Consider the following 18,470-nt stretch of genomic DNA (forward strand, 5'->3'; position numbering starts at 1 on the left):
CTTTTGACTATAATCTCAAAAGTCTCTTAGAGCTCTAAAATGCGAAATTTTTCCACCTGTTACAGACTGTGAAACAGAATACTTTAAATTACTTTGTCATCTTCTCTACTAGCTAGCTATAGTTAAATATATATGTATAATATTGTGTGTGTAATTTCTACTGACACACAGTATCATTTGTGAAATATTTGTTGCCTGAGATATAGTGATATGTATTAATGGGAGAAAAAACTGCTCACAACTATGAGTGATTTTAGCATTCTTTATGTTTAAAGTATATTATTTTGTAAGATTTTCTCCATATTTTTTGTTAGTTTTTTACCAACCACCCTTGTTTATGAAATTTAAAAAGTGAGCTGTATAATAAACTCTTTCTAAGGATGGTACATTTCTATGATAAATTATTTCTTAGGATGGTACATAAATGTTTTTTGTCTTTGAAGATTTTGATCCTCTGAAATTTTTTTTGATATTCAAAGAATATCTAATAGATGGTTTTTACTTGCTAGCTACGACATTACGTTTCTTTTTTTTTTTTTTTTAAGATTTTACTTTTTTTTTTTCTTTTTCTCCCCAGAGTCACCCGGTACATTGTTGTGTATTTTACTTGTGGGTCCTTCTAGTTGTGGCATGTGGGACGCCGCCTCAGCATGGCTTGATGAGTGGTGCCATGTCTGCACCTAGGATTCAAACTGGCGAAACCCTGGGCCACAAAGCAGAGCATGCGAACTTAACCACTTGGCCCCGGGGCCGGTGCCAACATTACATTTCTCATCTTCAGCAGTTTTTGTATTGTTTATTCAAGCAGTAACTATTGAAAAGTGTCACAGCCATCTCTAATTATCATGTGGGAGCTTTCTATAAATTTAGTTTTTTGGAAGTTTTTCTGGTACTTTAGAAGAAGAAAGCAGCTCTTCCATATGTTATTGTTAGTGTTTGTTGGATTTATTTGTAAGGCTGCTTGTTAATTGACTTTGAAACTTATGTAAAACCGAAATCAAATGGGCTTTAATTTTAACCTCTTTTAAAATTTGTTGGGCCAGCCCTGGTGACCTAGTGGTTAAGTTTGGCGCATTCTGCTTCGGCACCCTGGGTTCAGTTCCCAGGTGTGGACCTACACCACTCTGTCAGCGGCCATGCTGTGTTGGCAGCTCACGTTAAAAAAGAGGAAGATTGGCAACATATATTAGCTTAGGTGAATCTTCCTCAGCAAAAAAAAAATTGGTGGTGGTGGTGGTGGTAGTGGTTTTTGGTTTTTGTTTTATCTTATGCATCAGTGCCCGTGCTGTCAATAAGCACTTTTTTATTGTAGTTTTTTTAAAAAATTACAAATATTCTACTATTTAACTGCTAGGACACTTAGAAAGTTTTTTTTTTTTTTAAACATACCTACTTTGTGAACAACAAGAAAAAATTGTTTAAACATACTGTTTTCAAGTTACTATAGTTAAAAAGGTAAAGAGTTGTAGTACATAATTGGCAAAAGACAGATACTGTTCTTAAGTATGGTATGTCCTTGATAAGATAAATAAATGATGGAGAAATAGTAAAAATATAATGAGCAGCTAAAAGATGTTATTTATGTACATGTTTAGACATACACTTCACAAAGCATATTATGACATGGAGGTGAAGACAAGAAGATATTAGAGAAAGTGTAAGTGGTTCATGTGGGAAGCCTGGTTAAGATTAACCAGAAAATTGAAAATTTATCAGGACTAGAAGAGCTGTCATTTAGTAGAGAGGAAGAAGCTATTTTTAAAATGTGAAATGTTTGAGATTAAGATGTGAGGGTATGTGGACAAGGTATGTTTAGGAAATTGAAAGGACCTTAAGAATGTATGGAAAATTAATTCATTCTATTATAGTGGAGCTAAATAGGTAATTAGAACTGACAAAGAGAAATAATTGCACTTCACAGTTTATAACAAGTCCTTTAATGTGGTTTATAAAATGCTTTCATAAACACCTTAGGTTATGAATATGGCTCTCCTGTGATTCCTTGGGAGCAAGAATCTTTCCTTATTGATCTCTCAATCCCTAACATCTAGCTCTAGTGCTAATAGATTCTCACTAGTTGCTTACTGAATGAGATGTGGCATGGGGTACTCAAGAACAAAGCAGAATATTAGCAGGAGACAGAACCCTACTCATAATAAACATAGAACCCAAAACTAAGGAATTGAACTAAACACACACACACACACACACACACACACACACAGAGTCACTAAGCCCTTGAGTATGTAAAATCTGGTTCTTAAGAGCTAATAAAACTAGGTTATTAAACCAGGCCGCCTTTCTAAATACCCACAGGACAATTTGATCCCTGTGGGATTAACATGAGTGGTTAAGAGAGAGAAACAAATTATTTTAGCAAGAGCTGGAAGTATAGGTTGGCAGACAGGCAAACTAATTAATCAGTGGCCTGGTTCTCATGATAAATTTTTTAGAATATCTAATTAATACAATACTAATTATTTCATCTATGAAATGGGAATAATAATACAACCTCAATGTTGTGAGGAGTAAATAAGATTCAAATAAATGCCTTAACATATGGTCTGTTGTAAGTCGTTATGCATTATTTCTGTGGAATTTCAAGTAACTTCACATCTTCTTTTAGAACTAGAGTTTTTATTTCTTTTTCTGGAAATGTTGAAGCCTTGGCTTCTATAACATTTTTCTGTGTTTGTTATCAGCTTGTCAGAAATTCAGCTGTAAAATATCTGGTGCTTCAATTGAAGTAGATGCATATTGTTATTTATGGAAAATTTTGAAGGCCAAAGTGATAAAAAAGTGTTCTTTTCTCACTATGTTTTAGCTACTTGTATATCAAATTTGGAATAATTTTATTAGGATAATTTACAAATTATTGCTCTTTTTTTTTGAGGAAGATTAGCCCTGAGCTAACTGCTGCCAATCCTCCTCTTTTTGCTGAGGAAGACTGGCCCTGAGCTAACATCCGTACCCATCTTCCTCTACTTTATATATGGGACGCCTGCCACAGCATGGCGTGCCAAGTCGTGCCATGTCCGCACCCGGGATCCAAACCGGCAAATCCCGGGCCGCCGAGAAGCGAAACGTGCGCACTTAACCGCTGCACCAACGGGCCAGCCCTCTATTGCTCTTAATTTGTATTTATTAGCTTGTTAATAAGATAAGCATACAATAAACAGAAAATATTTTTCATATAATTCCTAAACATTTCTAAAAATAGGCAACATTTCAGCTAAAAGCAAATTTCATACTCAGAAAGATTCTTGTCATGTGCATAATTTTTTTAATACAAGAAAATTATAGATAACTCCTACTCTTACTCTCCCCTCACACACTCATACAAAACAAAAACAAAAGAAGAAAAAAGATATGGATGTGCCCAAAAATCAGTAGTACCTTTTTTTCTATATAAAAGATCTTAGAATTTTATTTCGAAACTGTTTGCTGGCTATATATATTGCTTGCAGTTTCTACATTTTGTTCTTTTTTAAATGAAACAGAATGTAACAACAGTATTTAAGGAAATTTAAAAATACAGAAAAGTAACTCTACCCACCTAAAAACTGTTTTTGTTTGCTTATTTTAGATTTTATTTTACACATTGTGGTTCTAGCAAACACACAGTTGGCAAGCAGGTATTCTCTTTTAAAGGTGGCTGTCCTTTAGAAGAGGGTACATAAGATTAACAATTTAATTATTTACATCTTAGCAAGAATCACCTTAAGGAGCCAGGTTTGTTTGTTTTCCTCTAGCAACTGGTAGTAATCAGGACACTAAAAGGGGAGGATTACTTAAGGAGGAGTAGGGAGCAGAATGAGTCTTTGGCACAAGGCAGCAAGTGGCCCTTGGCTCTTTTGGAATGGGACGCTGATTGGAGTGGATCATCAGAAGTGGGCGAAGTAAGAGAAAATGGGGAAGTGGTTGGCTTCAAAGGCACATTTGGCCAGTTTCATAATTTTAGAATCATTGGATCTAGGATGGCAAGGATCTTAAAAATCACCTAATCCAACTCCTATCATTGGATGCATGCATTTCCCACAACCTCATTCTTTCTTTTCTAACCAAATGAATTAGCACACATTTTTGAGAAACATTAAGAAACTTTTACTTGATTGTTAAATTTTATTCTTTAATTGATATGTCGTATTTTTATATTAGGTGTTTTGAGTTTATAAAACAGAAGGTACGTTCATCCCACTGAGGAGATTCACGTGCCAAATAAGAATCATGGGTGCTTATGTATTTTAAAAGGATGCTGGCACATCTTGTTTGGATAAATATCTTTTGAAGTCCTTTGCTCATTTTTGAATTGGGTTGTTTGTTTTGTTGTTGTTGAGTTTTAGGAGTTCTTTATAGATATTGTGGATATTAATTCTTTATCAGATAGATGATTTGCAAATATTTTATCCAATTCTGTGGTTGCCTTTTTTACTCTGTTGAGTGTCCTTTGATGCACAAAAGTTTTTTAATTTCAATGAAGTACAATTTGTCTGTTTTTCCTTTTGTTGCCTGTGCTTTTGATATCATTTCCAAGAAATCATTGCCAAATCTAATGTCATGAAACTTTTCTTGTATGTTTTCTTCTGAGTTTTTTCATTTTAGTTCTTATAGTTAGGTCTTTGGTCAATTTTGAGTTTATTTTTGGATATGGTCTTAGGTAGGAATCCAACCCCTCCCCTCCCTTTTTTTTTTTGGTGAGGAAGATTTGCCCTGAGCTAAGATCCCTTGCCAGTCTTCCTCTTCTTGCCTGCAGAAGACTGTCACCAAGCCAACATCTGTGCCAATCTTCCTCTACTTTTTGATGTGGGACGCCACCACAAAATGGCCCAATGAGCAGTGTGCAGGTCTGCGTCTGGGATCCTAACCTGCAAACCCTGGCCACCAAAGTGGAGCACACAAACCCAACCACTACACCAGCAGGCTGGCCCGCCAACTTCATTCTTTACATTCCAGTTTTCCCCACACCGTTTGTTGAAAACTGTCCTTTCCCCTTAGGATGCTCTTTGCACCCTTGTCAAAAATCATTTGACAATATATGTGAAGGTTTATTTCTGGACTCTCTATTCTATTTCATTGGTGTATATGTCTGTCTTTATGCCAGTACCATATTGTTTTGATCACTGTAGCTTTATAGTAAGTTTTGAAATCGGGAAGTGTGATTCTTCCAACTTTATTCTCTTTTTCAAGATTGTTTTGACTATTTGGAGTTCCTTGAGATTCCATATAAATTTTAGGATGAATTTTTCTATTTTTGCAAAAAGCATCATTGGGATTTTGGTAGGAATTGCACTGAATCAGTAGATGTATATGGTATTTACATCTTAACAATATAAGGTGTTCTAATCCATGAACGTGGGATGTTTTTCATTTATGTATATCTTCTTTAATTTCTTTTTCCTTTCTTCTTCTTCGTCTTCTTTTTTTTTTTTTTTTTTTTTGCTGAGGAAGATTAGCCCTGAGCTAACATCTGCTGCCAATCCTCCTCTTTTTCTGAGGAAGATTGCACTGAGCTAACATCCATGCCTAGCCTCCTCTACTTTATATGTGGGATGCCTGCCACAGCATGGCTTGATCAGTGATGCATAGGTCCATGCCTGGGATCCAAACCGGCAAACCCTGGGCTGCCGAAGCAGAGCGTGCAAACGTAACTGCTATACCACCAGGCCGGACCCAATCCTTTTTTTGCTTGAGGAGGATTATCACTGAGCTAACAACTGTGCCAGTCTTCCTCCACTTTATATGTGGGTTGCCACCACAACATGGCTGATGAGTGGTGTAGGTCTGCACCTGGGGTCTGAACCCGTGAACCTGGGCTGCCGAAGTGGAGTGCACTGAACTTAAACACTGCACCACGGAGCCAGCCCCGTCTTTAATTTCTTTTAGCAATGTCTTGTAGTTTTCATTGTACAAGTCTTTCACTTCCTTGGTTAAGTTAATTCATAAGTTTTTTATTCTTTTTGATGCTATCACAAATGGAATTGTTTTATGATTTCCTTTTCAGATTTTTTGTTGTTAGTATATAGAAACACAAATGATTTTTGTGTGTTGATTTTATATTCTGCAACTTTACTGAGTTTGTTACTTCTACCAGGTCTTTATGTGTGTGGAATCTTTAAGATTTCTACATATAAGATCATGTCATCTGTGAACAGCAATAATTTTACTTCTTCCTTTCCAATTTGAAGGCCCCCCCCCTTTTTTTTCCTTGCTTAATTGCTGTGGCTAGAATTTCTCATCCTCTGTTGAATTACAGTGGTAAAAGCTGGCATTCATTTCTTATTCTTTACTCCTTTCATTTTATAGATGTGCAAATGTAGGCCGAGAGAAGGACATTTACTTGCCCAAAGTTATGCAGCAAGTTTTTAGCACAGCAGGAACTGGCACTCAGATCTCTCAACCTCTGGTCCAGTGTTCTTTCCATTGTATTGGGTTGACAGAAATAAGGATAGCTGGTTATGGAAATGACGCACCATGATTCTCTTGTTCTAAATTCACTGGGAATATTTTCACATCAGTAAAATATAATAGATGACAGTATTGAGAAATTTAAAATTGTGGAATTTAATTTGCTATTTGATTTGTAACTCTGAAGTTTTACATCTGATCCATGTAACCTAAATGTTTACTGAAGTTCCAGGGTGTCATTATTTTTCTTTGTATTTCTTCAGTGCAGTTACAATTGGAACTGATATGCTGGAATTGGACTGCCATATCACAAAGGATGAACAAGTTGTAGTGTCACATGATGAGAATCTGAAGAGATCAACCGGGGTCAATGTAAACATCTCTGATCTGAAGTACTGTGTAAGGAAAAATGCATGATAAAACTAATATCTGATAGATACTAAGGCCTATAAAGTTTTTAAAAACAGTGAATGCCAGATAGTTCTTCGATAAATAATAAAAAAATAAATTCTAGTGGTTAAATAGTGAATGTCAAAGGAAATTTTAAAAACTATTCTGACTTCCAGCAAGGATTTGTACTCACTAGATATGTCTATGAAGACTTACTTTATAGGTATTTTAACAAAATTACCAAAGCCTTCAAATGTAAAACTACTAAAGTTCAACTTTCTTGAAGTCTGCAATTTATTTGATTCAGATTAAATATATGAATTAGTTTTAGTCTTCAAGTATAGGAAAGGACCCTTTAAAAATCTGTCAGTAGTTTACATGATCATTATAGTAAATATGATAAATGGAAGGAAAAGTAATGTCTAATTTTACCACCTAAGGAAGACTTAACAGGATTCTGTCTCTATGTCTACTCTGTATCCTTTTTACATAGTTGTGATCCCACTGAATCTTGTGTTTATTGTGTTTTTAAACACTCTAACATTATACCATGGTACACATTTTTCTGTGCTTTTTTTCTTTTTGTTAATAGACTAGTTTTTAGAGCAGTTACAGGTTCACAACAAAATTGAGCAGAAAGTACAGAGTTCCCTCATACCCTCTGACCCTACACAAGCACAGCCTGCCCCCACTGTCGGCATCCTGCACCAGAGTGGTACATTTGTTACAACTGGTGAACCTACACTGAGGTATCATCTCACCCGAAGTCCATAGTTTACATTAGGGTTCATTCTTGATGTTGTACATTCTATAGGTTTTAACATAGTATAATGACATGTACCCACTATTATAGTGTTATACAGAATAGTTTCACTGCCCTAAAAATCCTCTGTGCTCTGCCTATCCTTCCTACCCACCTAATCCCTGACAACCTCTGATCTTTTTACTATCTCCTTAGATATGCTTTTTCTAGAATATCCTATCATTGGAATTGTATAGTATTTAGCCTATTTATATTCCACGCTTATTTTTCATAAACATTTTAAATAACTGCTGTTATTCCATTTAGTGGATATATATTATTTTTAACCATTCCTCTATTGTTGGACATTTGAATTTGTTCTAAGTTTCCACTATTATAGATAACACTGTACTGAACATCGTTATGTGTAAAGATAGAGCTTTCTCTATATTTAGATGGTTATATAAAGTTATTTAAAAGATATAAATATATATTTATAAAGACATATATAATGATATTTATATTTATTAAAAGAATTTACATAAAGATAAAGTTATCTCTCTATATAAAATTATTTCCCTAAATAAACTCCCAGCAGAGAAATTATTGGGTAAAAGGTTAGGAATTTTATAGTGTCTTAATATATATTGAAAGTTGCTATTGCCAGCTTGCTTTTTAAAAGTGTTTAGAAGAGTTCTGAAATCTAATATTAGAAGAATTCCCGTTTTGCTGTACCTTTACCATTATTGGGCCTTATAATTATACCAAAAATTTCCTAATTTGCTAGATTAAATTTTAATTAGCATTTATTCGATTATTTGTGAGTTTAAAGATTTTTCTCTATGATTGTTAGTTATTTTTTTTTCCTGTGAATTGCTTTTCTTTCTATTTATTTATTTTTTGGTGAGGAGGATTGGCCCTAAGCTGACATCTGTACCTATTTTCCTCTATTTTGTATGTGAGACACCACCACAGCACAGCTTGATGAGCGGTATGTTGGTCCACACCTGGGCTTCAAACCCACAAACCCTGTGCTGCTGAAGTGTAGTGCACGAACTTAACCACTACACCACTGGGCCAGCCCCTAAATTGTCTATTCTTGACATTTGTCTGCTGAGATCTTTGTATATTTATTACTGAGAAAAGATCCATGTTAAATAGTACAGATTTCTTTTGTAGTTTATGAAAGTAAGTAATTATGATTAATTTGCTCTTGGGGATGTTCTGCTAAAGGGTGCTCTCTGTAAATATATGTAATGTTTTCTTCTATTTTTTGAAGAAGCAAATCTTTATGTCTTATTGGAAGACACTAAAATACTTTATTTTTTGAGAACTAACTTTTTTCAATCATATCTTTTAAAGGAACTCCCACCTTACCTTGGCAAACTGGATGTCGCGTTTCAAAAAGGTAATATTTCCCATTTGCAGCTTAAACATTTACATTGAAGTGTTAATTTATGCTGAGAATTAGATATACATTGCATGTTCTCTTGTCATAGTAAGTTCCAGCTAAAAGTACTGCCCTCAAAACTTATTCTCTCAGGCCTACAAATCTGAAATCTTGACCCTGGGATTATGAAGCCCAGAGATTTAACTGGCTCATTCTACTTAAGTTTATATACAGTTAATTTAAGCCTAAATACTAACTATAAGAAATCCAGATGCGGGGCCGGCCCCGTGGCTGAGTGGTTAAGTTTTCGCACTCTGCTACGGCGGCCCAGGCTTTCGCCGGTTCAGATCCTGGGTGCGGACATGGCACCGCTCATCAAGCCATGCTGAGGTTCATCCCACATAGCACAACCAGAGGCACTCACAAGTAGAAAATACAACTATGTACTGGGGGGCTTTGGGGAGGAGAAGAAGAAGGAAAAAGAAGATTGGCAACAGAAGTTAGCTCAGGTGCCAATCTTGAAAAAAAAACAGAGAGAGAGAGAGAGAGAGAATTCAATTACTCAAATAAACCATCCATTTCCTAATCGTCTTTACTTTTTAATCACCAGCATAGCAGTTGTCTTTCTTTTGAGGGAACATTTCTCACAAAGAAAGATGTCCCTTGGCCCCGTTTGTTATGTTAGAATGGAAGATGTTAGAAGGGAAGATACACCTCCTTGAGGCACAGTTTGCTGAGCAAGCATAGGCTCCCTCACTGTTACAGTTGAGCCTCATGTTTTGAATGATTCAGATGTAACTCAGTAAAACTACCAGATGCTGCACATGATGGTCCTTGATATGGCTTGCATATACTTAACACCTTGGTTAAATGTCAAGGATCTATTGATATTAATTTTCAGAAAGAACTGTAATTGCTCTAGGAACTAGATTTAAAATGAGCCAGTGTAATTTCTCCTTGACTGGGAAATTTTAGAAAGCCAAATAAAAATCAGAAAATTGTTTAAATTAGCTATCTCTAAGGGATGTTTAGATCTGATGTTTGTTTGATCTTGCCTTCCAGGTAGGTATCATTAAGCTGTGTTGGTTTGAGGAAACACTTTTTTCATTCTTGTAATTAGTAGGATTATACTTGCCAGGCTATTCTAATATTTGTGTCAATTGTGGACTTGTGAAGGTTAAGAAGATTTCATATGTGAAGTTTTTCCTATTTTTCTCTTTGTAGAGCAAAGCCAAAGCCTCACAGAGATTAAAAGATCCTTTGAGAAAAAATGTTTTAATTTTCTTCTGGTTTTATGCCTCCCTCATAAAGTCATAAGACTTTTGAATATGAAGAGACCTTTGAGAGCAATTAATCCTGTCTCTTCCTGTTATAAAAAAGGAAATTGCAGCCTAAAGATGTCAATTAACTTGGTTAAGGTCCTACAAAAAGTAAATGACAGCTAGGACTTGAAACTAGGTTTCCTTCTTACCAGGCCAGTGTCTAGCTGCCACATACTGCCTCTCTATCTGAAGAGTCTCTTCAATTGCCTTATTAGTAGCAATGCCATGTACTTTCAAGTTTCAGATAACTGTAAAGAATAATTAACTTTTGTTCATATTGCATTCAACTCATATCATAATTAACTTACGACTATGCCTTAAATGTAAGTTTAGTGCATTTGACACAGACTAATATATAGTACTATAAAAACTTGACTCAGATTAGGCAGAAGGTTGTTCAGTTTTTTCCTATCCTATTCTGCTCAGAACTCTTGTTTACTTTTCTTTAAATACTAAAAAAAGAGAGACTATCAACTCTCAGAGGAATACATATTTCAGGCCACTTCCTTTCTTTGTAGTTCACAACTTTACTGCAGAGGAATTAAGTGTTTTCTTTTAAAAGATGCTTTGAGGGGCCTGACCCCGTGGCTGAGTGGTTAAGTTTGCGCACTCCGCTTTGGCGGCCTGGGGTTTCACCAGTTCAGATCCTGGGTGTGGATGTGGCACCGCTCATGAAGCCATGCTGAGGCGGCGTCCCACATGCCACAACTAGAAGGACCCACAACTAAAAATATGCAACTATGTACCAGGGGGCTTTGGGGAGAAAAAGGAAAAATAAAATCTTTAAAAAAAAAAAAAAAAAAGGTGCTTTGAGGTGCCACAGGCTACATTAAAAAGTAAATGTAAAGAAGGAACATAGGGGCCGGCCTGGTGACGTAGTGGTTAAGTTCACATGGTCTGCTTCAGTGGCCTGGGTTCATCAGTTTGGATCCTGCGCATGGACCTACACACCGCTCATCAAGCCATGCTGTGGCGGCATCCCACATACAAAATAGAGGAAGATAGGTACAGAGGTTAACTCAGTGACAATCTTCCTCAAGCAAAAAGAGGAAGATTGGCAACAGATGTCAGCTCAGGGCCAATCTTCCTCACCAAAATAAACATAAATAGATATAAAAAAAAAAGGAACATAAAAATGCATTAACCAAAGGATTTATCTTGCTTACTTGAAAGTAGCCTTTTTTAATGGAAAATAAATTTGGATGATCTAGAGTTGACTGTAATGATCAGTTTTAAAGTTCTAGCATGCAATAGAGGCTACTTCACTCATCCCTCCACCCAGCACATCCTAGGGCATACTCTTTGCCTAGCATTCTTGTTTTCCTGATATTTTCCTCTTTCTCTTTTTGTAGTTATTTCCCAGCTGGTTATCCTTTGCCCAGAACAATACTGGGGACAAACTTCTTTCTCCAGCTCTTTTTCTACATTCTATGCTGGCCGAGGCGTCCAATTTAAATATCTTCGCATTACTTTAGCACACATTTTTTTTTCTTACCACACTTTAATTTCCTTGTTTTCTCCACTATTAGATGCAATATTACTCTTCTTGTGTTGTGTTTCATTTTGTGTTTCAAAGTTAGTTTGGTCTCTTTGACCTTTTTCTAAGTTGATCCTTGCATACATCTTACTTGGGTATGAATAGCTATTGCCCATGGCAATTCTTTTGACTGCCAAATTAACTTTTCCACACTTAACAAGCGAACAAAATTTTTACATAACTAAGATAGCACTGTCTAAATATCAATTTCTGTAGCAATAGAAATGGTCTATATTTGCACCGTCCAGTACCATAGTCAATAGCCACACGTGACTGTTGAGCCCTTGAAATGTGGCCAGTGCACCTGAGGAAATGAATTTTTAGTTTTATTTAATTTTAATTTAAATAACCCTTTATAGCTAATGCCAGCCCTGGTGATCTAGTGGTTAAGATATGGTGCTCTCACTGCTGAGGCCCGGGTTTGTTTCCCAGTCAGGAATCATACCACTTGTCCGTCGTCATTATACTGTGATGGCTGCATCTTCCTGTGATGCTGAAAGCTATGCCACTGGTATTTCAAATACCAGCAGGGTCACCTATGGTGGACAGGTTTTAGTGGAGTTCCAGACTAAGACAGACTAGGAGGAAGGACCTGGCCACCCATTTCCGAAAATATTGGCCGTGAAAACCCTGTGAATAGCAGTGGAGTGCTGTCTGATGTAGTGCTGGAAGCTGAGAGGATGGTGCAAAAAGACTGGGCAGGGTTCCGCTTTTCTGTACGCAGGGTCAGTAGGAGTTGGAATCAACTCAATGGCACTCAGAACAACTCATGGGAGAAACTCAGGGATGAGTAACTCAAAGGGGTAGCTAGAACTTGAGTTTATACAATGTCTTAACAAAAAACAACAATAAATATTCAGAGAAGTGACAAGACAAAGGAAAAGGACTTTAAGTTTCTAAGATGGTAAATTGTAGGAAGGTAAATATATGGGGGAATATGGAAGATAAAGCCTAGTCAGTAGTTTGTTATGTAGAGTCCCCTGGTGCTGGGTTAGGGTTGTTGGTGATTAATTTTTGTACAAATTTAAGTCTTATTTTTAGGCAAATAGGGGGAGGGCAGAGAACTTTTCTTGTATCTGCCTCTCAGTTGCCTTCAGTTCAAAATGATCCTTACGCCAAAGAGGTGTGTTCTGGAGTGGCACACTCTGCTACCCTTCCAGGGGGATGGTTAAATTAAAATCATTAAATTGTTATATAGCTACTCAATGGAGTATTTTTAAACCTTTTAAAATAATTGTAGAATAAGATCAGTGGCTTATCTCAATGTCAGTGTCATGGTTATGATATGGTTATGATATTGTACTAATGTTTTACAAGTTTTACATTGGGGAATCTGGGTAAAGGGTGCACAGATCTCTATTTTTCTTACAACTACATGTGAATCTACAGTTGTCTCAAAAAGTTTAATGAAAAAAATTTAAATCATAATTATAAATACAGTGTATTACATGCAATATCTTTTTTACTTACGTAAAAAGATCAGGTTAAAATCTGTAGGTACACTATATTGTAACTCTGTTTAATTATGCATAGGAGAAAAAGAAGTGAGAAAGTACACCAAATGGTCACAATGGTCATATCTAAGTTGTTGGATTTTAGATGATTTTTCTTTTCTCCTTTATGCTTTTCATCATTTTGTAAATGTCCTACTATGAATACATACTATAACTTTTCTAATCATCAAAAAAGTTATTTTTTTTTAAATACCTTTAAAAATCTTGCTTTCTCAGCATGCCAATCTGAAGGAAAAGATAACCGAATTCCATTACTGAAGGAGGTTTTTGAGGCCTTTCCTAACACTCCCATTAACATCGACATCAAAGTCAACAACAATGTGCTGATTAAGAAGGTACTTAAGGCATTGCCTCCTCTGGGTGTGTTGCATCCTATTTCACAAACTAAATAAGGCTAGATTAGGTGACTGCATAGATTGATAATGTTCAAGGAAATGTGATACTCTAGGGATCAGTGGTGTTTTAAATAATGCCCTGGAAGAGGAGATCGCTTTACTGTGGGAAAGCCTGTTTTCAGAGTGAGTTGTGATGTTCAGTCATGGATAAAAGTGAGCTCCTATCAACCAATTGTTCTGGCATTTATATAATTAACTTTACTTCTAGTTTAACTTGTTTCATTTGTAGTTAATGTCAAATTTATAAATAGTTGTATCCTCTCAGATCAATCATATAATGGTAAAATGTAAGTAATTTCTTAAATTTTATAAAATAATCTGAATTTGGGGCCGGCCCGGTTGCGCAGCAGTTAAGTGCGCACGTTCCTCTTCTCGGCGGCCCGGGGTTCGCCGGTTCGGATCCCGGGTGCAGACATGGCACCGCTTGGCATGCCATGCTGTGGTAGGCGTCCCAAATAGAAAGTAGAGGAAGATGGGCACGGATGTTAGCTCAGGGCCAGGCTTCCTCAGCAAAAAGAGGAGGACTGGCAGTAGTTAGCGCAGGGCTAATCTTCCTCAAAAAAAACAAAATGTGAATTTATATATTGGTTTTTCCAAAATTTTATACTATTCACTGGCAGATAGTCGGTTGTAATCCATTTTTTAAGTGAAATAACATAAGTGGATTTACAAATAGGCACATGCATAAACTTTTGAATTTTTACATGTAGGTCTCAGAGTTGGTGAAGCTGTATAGACGAGAACAGATAACAGTGTGGGGTAATGCCAGTTATGAAATTGTAGAAAAGTGCTACAAAGAGGTAAGCTTTAAAGATGATACAGAATGATCTATATTTGTTGTTGTATATCTATAAAAGTTATTTCAGTAATAATTTTTAAAAATTATCGTATTTAATAGCCTTGATACAGACAGATGGTACTGGGCAGAAGCAACTAACCATAAGTTTACTAATAGAGATAAAGGATTTATAGATAATAGATCTAATGGAGATAATAGACCTTACAATTTAGTTTAATGTAATTGGACTGGCTCACAGAATTATTATTTTCACATACTAATATTAGTTATTTACCATTTTATTATGTACATTATAAAACCAAATATGATTCCTATCTTTTAATATCTGGTTTTTGTTAGATAATTGAAATTTTTCGTGTAACTTTGAATTAAGGAAAGTATTTAGTCCTTCACCTCTGTAGCTCAAGCTTCTCTTTACCTTGCTTCCCAAATGGAAATTAAGCCAGGGTCCTGATTGTCAGGTAGTATGTGAAAGTAGAGCCATCCATCCACTTCAGTTTTTCTGTTTGAAGAAAATACATCTATAAACAGTTAATTTGATATATTTTGAAATGGCAAGCTAAGCCTCTGTAAGCAAGTTTAGCTATATAGTCAGCTAAGAGAATTTGAAATTCAAAATGTTAAAAAATCTTAAGCATTGAAGCATCTTTTTCAGAACACGAGTGACAGTGTGGAAGAAATATCATGACACAAGTAGCAATTCTAAAATACAAAGAATTCTTTTGGGAAGGCCTTCCTTCCTAGCAAAGAAGGCAAAAACATAGATCCAAGATCGGCACCATTAAAAGTACAGTTGAGGCCCTCGTTAAGGCAAGTAAGTTTTATTTATGTGCAGCAGGCTCTGTGAGATCTCAAGGTAGCTTGTGTACAAAAGGAGAGAACAGAGTAATCACTGGGCTGAATGGCTTCAGATTCCTAAGAATTTAGGACTAAGACTTTTCCTTAACTAATCATTGTCTGGTGGTATTTTCACATGTCATTAAAAGGGAGATAATATATTAGAGGCCTCATGACCTGCTGATCTTTTTACATCATTCAGATTTTTTTCAAATAAAAAATAGTGATAGTAGCAAATGCTGATGATGAGAAACTGGATCTCTCATACATTGCTGGTGGGAATGTAAAATATTGCAGCCACTCTCTTAATTAGTTGGGTAGTTTCTTACAAAACTAAACATACACTTACCATATTAACCAGCACTCTCACTCTTAGGCACTTATCTCAGAAAAATGAAAACTATACACACAAAAACCTGTACATGAATGTTTATAGCAGCTTTATTCATAATAGTGAAATACTGGAAATGACCCAAATGCCCTTGAGTGGACAAATGGCTGAACAAGCTGACATATCCGTACAGTGTAATACGTTCAGCAGTAAAAGGGAATCAACTATTGATGCATGCAACATCTGGATGGTCCTGTAAGACATTTTGCTTAGGGAAAAAAGGCAACCTCAAAAGGTTACATACTGTATGATTCCACTTATATAATGTTCTCAAAACTGTGGACACGAAGAGCGGATTAGTGGCTGCCAGGGGACAGAGACTGAGAGTGGGATAGAGAGTGGGTGCAGATACAAAGAGGCAGCACGAGGGAGTTCTTGTATGGTGATGGAACTGTTCTGTGTCTTGACTAGGGTGGTGGTTACACGAATCTCAACATGGGCTAACATTGCATTGCACATGCACAAATGAATGCAGGTTAAAAAAATGGTGAAAACGGAATAGGGTCTATTAAAAAAGGTCTAATTAAAAGTAGTGTTACCAATATCACTTCCTGGTTTTGTTATGTCTGGTTATATCAGATGTCACCATTTAGGGCAGTTGGGTTAAAGGTATACAGAACTCTACCGTGTTTTTACAACTTCCTGTGAATCTATAATTATTTCAAAATAAAAAGTTCGCCTTTGGTCCAGAATCACAGAACTTTTCCCTTGATTCGCATATCTTTCTAGAAGCCTCTGGCTTTCCGTCATAGTAGAATTTTAAAACTCCAGAACTTTCAGCAGTAATTTTCAAACATCATGGCGAGAATGTCTCAATAATATTTGTCATTCATATTATGAACACGCTGTCTAATTAAGTCGTGATCTTTTACAGTTCTTAAAGGATGATTTATAAGAATTTTGCATTAGCCCTTTAATTCTCAGATGCTAGAAACTAAAAACAAAAAAATAAAAGAAAGTGGGGTACACAGTAGTGGTGGGAAAACATGTGGTACTTATTCTCACTTAATGACGTTTTATTCATTCATACTTAATGCAGCGGCTATTAACCTTAGCTATATATTGGAATTACCTGACACTTTCAAAAAAATGCTAATGTCTGGGTCCCATCCCAAATACTCTCATTTAAAAGATACAGAGTGCAGCCAATTGTGTCAGTGGTATGCCAGCACACCACTCCCTGCCCTGGGATGGCTCTCCAGAAGTAACAATTATTTTTAGTTCTCTGGTTCTAAAGTTGCATAAGTTTTGAGGATTGGCTCCTAACCCTGTTTTCCCCATAAGTCCTGTTATTCTTACTGTATGAATTTGCAGAAATCAAGGTTTTTCAGGGACTTGTATATTGTGTAGCAGCTGAAACACCTGTATACAAATAAGCTGAAAATATTACAAAGCAGCATGTAAACATAGGGGCAAAAGAAATCCTCAAATTATTTACTCAATTTTTTTTTTAAATAAAGAAGTGAGTAATTTAAAGCTAATATGTAAAATAAATTACTTTTTTGCATGATGTTTTCAATGTATTACTTTTGTACAGAAAAATTCAAATTTATCATAATTTTTGTTTGTTTTAAAGACAAATATAGGAGAGTAGTAGGGAGAAAGGGAACTTGCTTAATGGGTACAGTGTGGAGTTTCAATTTTGCAAGACGAAAAGAGTTCATATATACATATGAAGCTTGCATTCTAGGGGTTTGGGGATCTTGAACACATTTTCCAATACAAACTTAAAATGATGGTTAGATTCTTGGACCAGCTTACAAAATCTTGTTTATATTTGACCTATAACATAGCTAAATGATGTCATATTTGCAACAGATATATTAATACTATATATATTAATACTATATTAATATTATATTATCTATAGATATTCATATCTATACCATATCCTGTTTAAAAAAAGTGACTATATATCTTATATATAAACAAGAGTAGATTTACTGAATATTTCATGTCTTCATTTCTTTATCTTGTTCCATCAGATTCAGTATGTTTCATCTCTAGTGTGAAGCTCTGTCACCAACAGACAGAAGTGATGTTGCAAAAGCAGAGAGCAGGGAATAGAGAAAGTTTAGTAGTATTAACACTATAGGGGCTCCAAGATAGATCTTGACACCATTTGTAAGTGTCATGAGTTTGAAAGTGGATACTGATCATTCAGGGAGTACTTTTAATATATGTCAAGATAACAGTCTTGGGAAATATTGAGGGTGTGAAATAATCCTCTTTATTTGATAGGAGTAAAGTAACATATAATATTGTTTATGTCTTTTAGAATTCAGACATTCCTATACTCTTCAGTCTACAACGTGTTCTGCTCATTCTTGGCCTGTTCTTCACTGGCCTCTTGCCCTTTGTGCCCATTCGAGAACAGTTTTTTGAGATCCCAATGCCTTCTATCATATTGAAGTAAGTGGTTACCCTGTTTCATCAATTATCAGTTACAGGAGGACTAAGATAAAGGCTCGTTAATATCAATATCAATGATACAGAATAGATTGCTGTAGTTATTTCCATGTTTGATTAGCTGACGTATATTAGCAATGCTTTTTGATATAATTAAGACACATTCTCTAAAATGGATAAGAAAGGATTATAAGTATTCGATCTCAACCTATTTCAGGTAACAATGACTTTCTGTGCCTGTGTACTCAGAAGTCAGGTGAAAAGAATTGAGCTTAACTGTTGAAGCTTAATAATTCTTTTATTCTAACACCTAATGGCAATTGCCCTTTGACTTCCTTT

General features: G+C 35.7%; 1 protein-coding gene across 6 annotated transcripts in view; it reads left to right on the plus strand.

Moving 5' to 3' along the window:
• The window catches only part of GDPD1 (glycerophosphodiester phosphodiesterase domain containing 1), a 53,395-nt gene that overhangs the window by 19,189 nt on the left and 15,736 nt on the right, over positions 1 to 18,470 (plus strand). For all 6 annotated transcript variants that reach the window (XR_011523439.1, XR_011523440.1, XR_011523438.1 and 3 more), the window contains exons 3-7: positions 6,669 to 6,804; positions 8,900 to 8,945; positions 13,517 to 13,635; positions 14,406 to 14,495; positions 18,001 to 18,134. Coding sequence is in view for 2 of the 6 variants with exons in the window: in XM_008509559.2 (XP_008507781.1) it covers positions 6,669 to 6,804; positions 8,900 to 8,945; positions 13,517 to 13,635; positions 14,406 to 14,495; positions 18,001 to 18,134 (525 nt within the window). In the remaining 4 variants the exon portion in view is untranslated. The remainder of the gene's footprint in view (positions 1 to 6,668; positions 6,805 to 8,899; positions 8,946 to 13,516; positions 13,636 to 14,405; positions 14,496 to 18,000; positions 18,135 to 18,470) is intronic.

The sequence above is a fragment of the Equus przewalskii genome, chromosome 10 (assembly GCF_037783145.1).
Source record: "Equus przewalskii isolate Varuska chromosome 10, EquPr2, whole genome shotgun sequence".
Classification (NCBI taxonomy): Eukaryota; Metazoa; Chordata; class Mammalia; order Perissodactyla; family Equidae; genus Equus; species Equus przewalskii.